The sequence below is a fragment of the Cicer arietinum genome, chromosome 6 (genome assembly GCF_000331145.2).
Source record: "Cicer arietinum cultivar CDC Frontier isolate Library 1 chromosome 6, Cicar.CDCFrontier_v2.0, whole genome shotgun sequence".
NCBI lineage: Eukaryota > Viridiplantae > Streptophyta > Magnoliopsida > Fabales > Fabaceae > Cicer > Cicer arietinum.
Window position 1 is genome coordinate 38,904,546 of NC_021165.2, and position 7,958 is coordinate 38,912,503.

The following is a 7,958-nucleotide window of genomic DNA, read 5'->3' on the forward strand; positions in this document are numbered from 1 at the left end:
CGGCCTTTGCCGCCACAAAATATAACGGATATGTGACTTTGTGACGGCCTGGGCGGCCAGAAAATCAGTTATGCATTTAATCCTTTGTGGCGGCTTTTGCAGCCACAAAAGATAACAGTCATAGGCTTTTGTGGCGGCCTATACGGCCACAAATTGCCATGTCATTTCAGTCATTTGTGATGGATCAGCCCCTCACAAAATTTACTTTTTGTGGCTGTAAAAGCCCTCACAAAATTTTAAACATTTAACTGGATTTTGTGGCTGCCTAAGCCCTCACAAAATCACAACGTTGTGATTTTGTGAGGGCTTAGGCAGCCACAAAATCCAGTTAAATGTTTAAAATTTTGTGAGGGCTTTTTCAGCCACAAATAAAGACCAATTTCAATTTTGTTATTTGTGAGGGCTTTTTCGGTCACTAATTTGTGAGGGTTTTATTCGGCCAAAAAATATTTATAAAGTTGACCACAAAATAGTGTTTTTCTTATAGTGTATATACATACATATATATATATATATATATATATGTATAATTTTAGTGACATTTTAAAGAACTTTGGAACTACCATGGAGCGTATATAATTTTAGGGATATTTCAAATGGTAAGAAGAAGTTGTTACCTTGTGAGTAACTATGGAGGCCATTAATAAATATGTAGTAGTGAGTCTCAGCTGATGACGAAAGTAATGAGATGAATAAGTTTTATTGTAAGTTATAGGCTGAAAAAATAAGTGTGAATTGTTGTAAATTTATTTGTAAAAAATTAATCCAAAAATATAAAAAAAGAAATGATACAAAAATTTATTGGTGGAAAGAAAGATTGTATTACCAACAGACTATATTTGTTAAACATGTATACAAAACTATATTTGTGGCAGTTGGAGTAAACCTGATACACACCAATAAAATAAACTTTTTAAACATGTATACAAAACTATATTTGTTAACTTTAATTTGACCTTTCGACACTTGCTTTAATACTATATGTCCATGTTAAGTCGTGAACACTTCAACAAAAGAACATGTAAATTTTTTATGGTAATGAGATTCAAATTTCTAGACCAGAAAACACAGTTGACAGAGAAATAAATTAAAGCGTGGGAACCTGACTCCCACGCTAAAGGAGCTCCCTTGCAAATGGCAAAATACCCAAAATAATTTCTCCACCAGAGTTATCAATAAATATGATAACCTGCAATGATAAAGAAAACTGATTATGAAACTGTCCTTGGACAAAATATGTCAGAAGCATAAATTGAATCAAAAGAATTGTATATTTCTTCCACCATATGAGACTTACCTTCTTCCAGGACTTGTTGCTCCATTTTAATTTTAAAGTATCAAGGTCATCAATTATCCAAGGCCGAGGGAGAAGATTTTCACAAGTAGTTGAAAACGACACCCCATCCCTAGGGAAAACCTCTGCAAGCTTCAAGAAATTGAGGGAAGAAAAAAGTAAGACATAAACTATAACTACTTGGAAATAATCCTCCAAACTTAAGCATATGATTGTAATAAACATATGTCTTCTAGTATGCAAATAAGTTCATTTTCAGGTAAGATTCCCAAACAATGTCAGCTATCGTTGAATACTTGGATGATAGATCACAAAAGGGAAAAATAACACTTACAATTGACAAACAACTATCCAAGTGTTTACATGGAAGTACATGACCACTCATATCACCCTTTATATGTTCGCTAATAGGAATAAGGTGTGTGTTGAGAATTTGTATACAAATAACTTTAGTTTTACTAACCCGATGAAAAACATCAGTGAAACTAACCAAGAACGAAGGAGGCTGCAAGCATTCCTCCATGTTGACGTCTAAGAGCAGTCTTGTTTCTACAATCTACATAACTTTCCCATTTTGTCATAGAATTGTGATAAATTAAAGAAAGAAAATTATCAGTTTGTAAAATGAAAATTGAAGGATATATAGACAAATAGTTGAGTATAATTGAAATCCAAATGTAGCTGCCAACAACCAAACGACATGTAAAGATCAAAATAACAATAATAAAAAAATGATTGGCTTTTAAAATATTTGTAAAATATATAAATGTTCAGTAAACATTCGTTAACAAAGATTGTATACAAATGTTGTTGTGTTACCTGCACAATCATGTAAACAAACAACTAAAGAATCTCTTTGTACACAATATTTAAGACCTTGTTTTCACTGGGCTGCTCATCGTTGTTACTAAGAATATGTAATCCATTTCGATAGGTTACTCTCGAGATGGCGACATACAATTATCCGTGAGTAAATACTTGTTTAAGCAAATATAATTCAACGTGCTGCAACGATTGTCTTTGACTTTTATTTATCGTCATGGTAAAACATAATGATATAGGATACTGTCTTCGATTAAGAATAAAAGGTCAATTGAATTTTGAAGGCGACAAAGATATTCTTAGAATGAGAAATTTATCTCCAATGATAGATCCACTCAACACCTCTCCTTCCACAAACCATTTTCCAAGTTGTGTAATTTTCATTCTTGTCCTATTATGGCTATTTAAATTTGGAAAAATAGCGTCAACTATAGATTGAACATCATCATGTGATTTTAGGAGCATAAATTTTTGTTCTATTGATATCCACGATTCTCCGATATCTAAGCACTATTTTCCATCACCTACATCAAGTATCCAATCTGCGAAGTTTTGCATTGCATCTTTTGAGATTGAGTCCAACTTATTTGATTGCAGACGCATATTTTTACGTAGCAAATGAACCTCACATGATTTCCAAAGGTATGAATTTTTTATGCAATCTTGGATCATATCATGCCTACCACCTTTTCGAACTACATGAAAAATCTGACGAAAGTCACCACCCAATACAATAGTTATTCCACCAAATGGTTTCAAACCGTAGTCTTCTTTGATTCCTTTCATAATATCACGAAGTGATCGATCTACTGCCGACCGACCCCGATCTTCTGTGAAGGGTTCGAGTGAGAGCATACTTGTCAGAATCCGAAAGATGGTGAACTATGCCTGAGCGGGGCGAAGCCAGAGGAAACTCTGGTGGAGGCCCGCAGCGATACTGACGTGCAAATTGTTCGTCTGACTTAGGTATAGGGGCAAAAGACTAATCGAACTGTCTAGTAGCTGGTTGCCTCTGAAGTTTCCCTCAGGATAGCTGGAGCCCGAGGGCGAGTTCTATAGGGTAAATCCAATGATTAGAGGCATCGGGGGCGCAACGCCCTCGACCTATTCTCAAACTTTAAATAGGTAGGACGGTGTGGCTGCTTTGTTGAGCCATGCCATGGAATCAAGAGCTCCAAGTGGGCCATTTTTGGTAAGCAGAACTGGCGATGCGGGATGAATCGGAAGCTGGGTTACGGTGCCCAACTGCGCGCTAACCTAGACCCATAAAGGGTGTTGGTCGATTAAGACAGCATGACGGTGGTCATGGAAGTCGAAATCCGCTATGGAGTGTTTAACAACTCACCTGCCGAATCAACTAGCCCCGAAAATGGATGGCGCTAAATCGCGTGACCTATACCTGGCCGTTGGGGCAAGGGCCAGGCCTCGATGAGTAGGAGGGTGCGACGGTCGCTGCAAAACCCAGGGCGCGAGCTTGGGCGGAGCGGTCGTTGGTGCAGATCTTGGTGGTAGTAGAAATATTCAAATGAGAACTTTGAAGGCCGAATAGGGGAAAGGTTCCATGTGAACGACACTTGCACATGGTTTAGTCGATTCTACTGCCTCAAAGAAATAATTGTTGGCCATGGGTGCCTCATCCCAAATAATTAAAAATGTTTGAATAATTAATTCAGCAAGATGTGTGCATTTATTGATTGAACATGTTGAAGCCTCATTTGGATTCAAAGGTAATTGAAATCTAGAATGTGTAGTTCGGCCACCCGGTAGTAATAGAGCAACAATGCCAGAAGTTGCAACAGCTAGAGCAATCTTACCTTCCGATCTTAATTTTGCAAGTAATGTTCGCCAAAGGTAAGTTTTTCCCGTTCCACTAGAACCATACACAAAGAATAACTTTCCAAAGTTCAAGGTAATTGATCGAAGCACAAAATCATGAATTGTCTTTTGATCTGAATTAAGACCGTGTAGCAACTGAGAGTATTCTTCATGCATTTTTAACATATCATAATTTAGCTCCTCCGTAATAAGACGGTTGTTCGCTTCCTCAATTACATTGCTATTGGGAATGGCCATTCCTTTGTAATCTTCCAAAGACTTGCCGACCTTTCTAAGATGTTTTTGTATCTTTGAAAGCGCATAGTTTTTTAATTGGTCATATGACAAATGGAGGTCGGGGAAGTTTAGTAGTCGGCATTGCTTGTATAAAATATCTTCAGAAAGCAACTTCGAATTAGATTCCAAAAGCAAACCTGGATTAATAACAATCTAATTCAGTAAAATTGTTGAGAAGAGCTGACGTAGTTGAATTCTAGTACCCCATGCCGCTGCTTCTTTAATACAATCATCAAATTCTTTATCATCCTCTAGTAAACCAAGTGCATAACATGCGTCCTTACAAGTTAGATGAACAAACCCATTAACAATTTTAATATCTTCGAATGATCGACTGCGTCGTACTTTGTTTAAGAGCATTCGTAAATAAAAATTTTCTCCACTTGTGGGAGGAACATAATATATTCTTCCAGCACACCTTCCATTTTTCCGTCTGGTCCACTTTTTGCTAGTCTTGTTCCAAACATATTTAGTAGGAAATTCTACATATGTTAGTTGTCGAGCTTCCATGTCTACAGAGTTCATTTTCATCCACTCTATGAACATCGTGGTTTCAATTCCTTCTCTATTTAAAATGGTAGAAATACGCATAGATTCTGAAAAATATATTGTTTGCTGCCCATGGAGGTGAAAGGAAAGGCGTTTGACTACTGGTTCTCTAAAAAACATATTAAACTTGAAAATTCTCCACGAAGCCTCTGATGGAGAAATGTATCTACAGTCAAGATACACTTTAATTTCATCACGAAAGTGCATTGAACTTGTTGAACTGTTATCAAAGTTTTCTACATTAGAGATGACTGCTCTAACTCGATCAGGACCTTTGTTGATATATTTGAAAAGATATTTAATTGATCTAGAATGATTGCAAACCTCAACATTAATATGGGCATCATATTTTATCAAAAGATGTCTATTATATGGGACCACATACTGACTATCAAGTTGGCTACCATTCTTCAAGATATATTGACCACCATTTTGTCGCATATATATTGGGTACTCATCTTCATCTATTGATGTTTTATCATGAAATCTCTTTGGATAGTGCATCCCACATTTTCCATTAACCATACATGAAGATTTTTTATTTAAAATACCACACGGTCCATGTATCATAAATCGTTCAACTGCACTAAAAGTAAGAGGGTCAATATCTTTATCTGGAACTTCTGCCGATATGGTAACATCAATCTTAGATGGTATTTGTATTTTATCTTCGGAATGTAAGAACACTAATATGTGGGCATGGGGCAAACCTCTTTTTTGAAATTCAACGGTGTACATAACTGTTAAAAAAAAGAAACACATAATTAAAAAGAATAAAATAAATAAAAACATTATGGGATATTTATATTTTAATATTCATAGATTTTGAGCAAAAATATTAAATCAATTGATTTTATCATCAATTGTAAAACAAATATTATATAATATTAATTATAATAATTATATTAATTTAATAAATAATAAAGATCACTTAATAGATACAATTACCGACGAAACTAACTTAATAGATGGAAAAATAGTTTAGAGACTTTTTAGTTGGGGACGGTTACATGAGTCCCACACCGTTTAAATAGAAAAGAGCTTTACTTTCATCCTAGTATAACAATGGTGAGATCAACGATATGCCTAAGTTACCAAAATATGGATTTACATTTTCTCATGGCGATTGTCTAAGTTCTCTTTCATGTATTAATCTGATATGAAGAGCTGCATTATTTTTTTTTATAATATATAAACAAAGTCTAATGATTCTAGGTTTCATTAATCATTATGTACATTTTATCAGAAAATATTTGTTGGTAAATATCTGAAGAAAATAATATTTATTTGAAATTTCTCTACCTAGTATTCTTCGTGTACTTCCTGTGCATCAAATAAAAATGTTACAAACTATTTTTTACATTTGCTACATATAACTCCTTCAATATCTCTGGCTAAACTACTGGACTATCCTTCGGAGATTTGTTACCAACAACTTTAAAACTTCAAATTACATGTACTTATACTAAAACTTATGCAGATTGTCTGTAAAATTGATTCAACTCATTTTTATACTTATATTTGCATTTCTGTGACACAGATTCAATGAAAGGAATATAGAAAAAGCATACTTAATTTCTAATTTTTGCTTTCATTTTCTGTATCATTTTTTCCAAATTTCATTATTATAGAAAAATCTCTTATTTTGTCTTGCATTTTTCATTGCTGCATGTATATCTCAACTTGTGTCCTCATCTATATGGGCTTATCTCTATTTATGCAAAATCATTTTTCCAATAGAGCCACAATATAGTTAAGAAAAAAGTAATCAAAGACTAAAATGAATTAAAATTATGACCAAATATATTATCTGTTGTGACTAAAATTGTTTTTCTGGCCATTTTGGGTTGCATGTGAATGTTAAAAATAGGTTGGGATATCCCGCATATCGATATATAGCCATTGCATCTTGAGTATGATTTCAATTGTTAGTTACTGACTTAAAAAATACGTCTTTGAAAAATGATTGTCAATTTAGAGAGAAGTTTATAAAATTCAGATATATGCATCCTAAGTATAGTCGAAGAATAGCATGAAAGGGGATTTATTTAAAAGAAAAATATATTGGAAGTCACAAAGATTTGTTGGGTATGTATATAATGCATGACTAAATATAGATAGTGAAATAATTATCTACCTGGTAATTTTGAACACGATATCGCAGTCCACCAGTATAAGACAATGGAATAATTGTCATTCTACCAACCGAATTTGTCATGACATCTCCTTGATTAATAGCATATCTCAATCCATTATATAGTTCTGCACGCAATTTCTTTTGATTCTTTCTAATCCAATTGATTCTAACTTCTTCGATCGAAGCATAAGCATCCACCATGTACTGTTGGAACAAACGTCCACTCCATAACAATGTTTGTGCCTCTCCAGCTCGATGTTGCAAGCGAAAAGAATAATATTGTCTCATAGTAACTGTTTTTCGCCTGTAATAACTCCCTGTTTCTGGATTTCGATGACTTATCCCAATCCTATAACCATCTTCTCCATATGGAAATAATAATGGGTATTGTAGTGCCATGAAACTTGGGTGCAATTCTGTAATTCTCTGAAGACCAGTTGTTTTGTGTTCAACAATTATATCCCGATGACTTTCTTCTTTTGAGCTTTGATCAACTAAAAGCGCAACAAATTATGAGCAAGAGGGCAGGTTATTTTGTCTCCCATCAGTCAACCTATTGCTAAGCAATCTTAGTTTCAATTCTCCGACATCATGGTGATCATATTTATTTTTGACCATTCTAAATGATTTTACCAAGACATTGTGATTGTCCAGCATATGCAAAATATATATGCATGTAATAAAGTAGTTGAGTTGATTACCGTTTCAGAAGGAGAGAAGGAAGCATTTAAAGTTTAACACGTAAGCATTTATTCTATACTATGTAATTAGTGTTACACGCTTCGCCACTTTATTTTATGCATATGAGCCTCCATGTGAAACCCGATCGATATAAAATAAGTAAAAAATTTAATCTCCAATAAGAATGCCTTACAAATAATCATGCATTTATTCATATAGTCATACCTTTTGTTTTTACAGTGCCCACTCAATAAGCTATTGTGCCAAAAAATTATGAATTTCAGAATCTGATATGGTCATGTAAATGCATAAAAAAAATGAAATAGGAGAATGAGTTGCCACAAATAAATGATTTAAAAGAAA

At 34.2% G+C, this 7,958-nt stretch overlaps 1 protein-coding gene across 1 annotated transcript; it reads right to left on the reverse strand.

The window, feature by feature from the left end:
* Positions 1–1,114: 1,114 nt before the first annotated feature.
* LOC105852328 (uncharacterized) lies at positions 1,115–7,313 on the reverse strand. The gene is made up of 7 exons (XM_073369545.1): positions 6,915–7,313; positions 5,825–5,831; positions 4,432–5,517; positions 3,896–4,365; positions 1,668–1,850; positions 1,298–1,426; positions 1,115–1,189 (listed from the first exon to the last, which is right to left on the reverse strand). The coding sequence occupies exons 1-7, from the start codon at positions 7,311–7,313 to the stop codon at positions 1,115–1,117; spliced, it is 2,349 nt and encodes a 782-aa protein (XP_073225646.1).
* Positions 7,314–7,958: the final 645 nt, after the last annotated feature.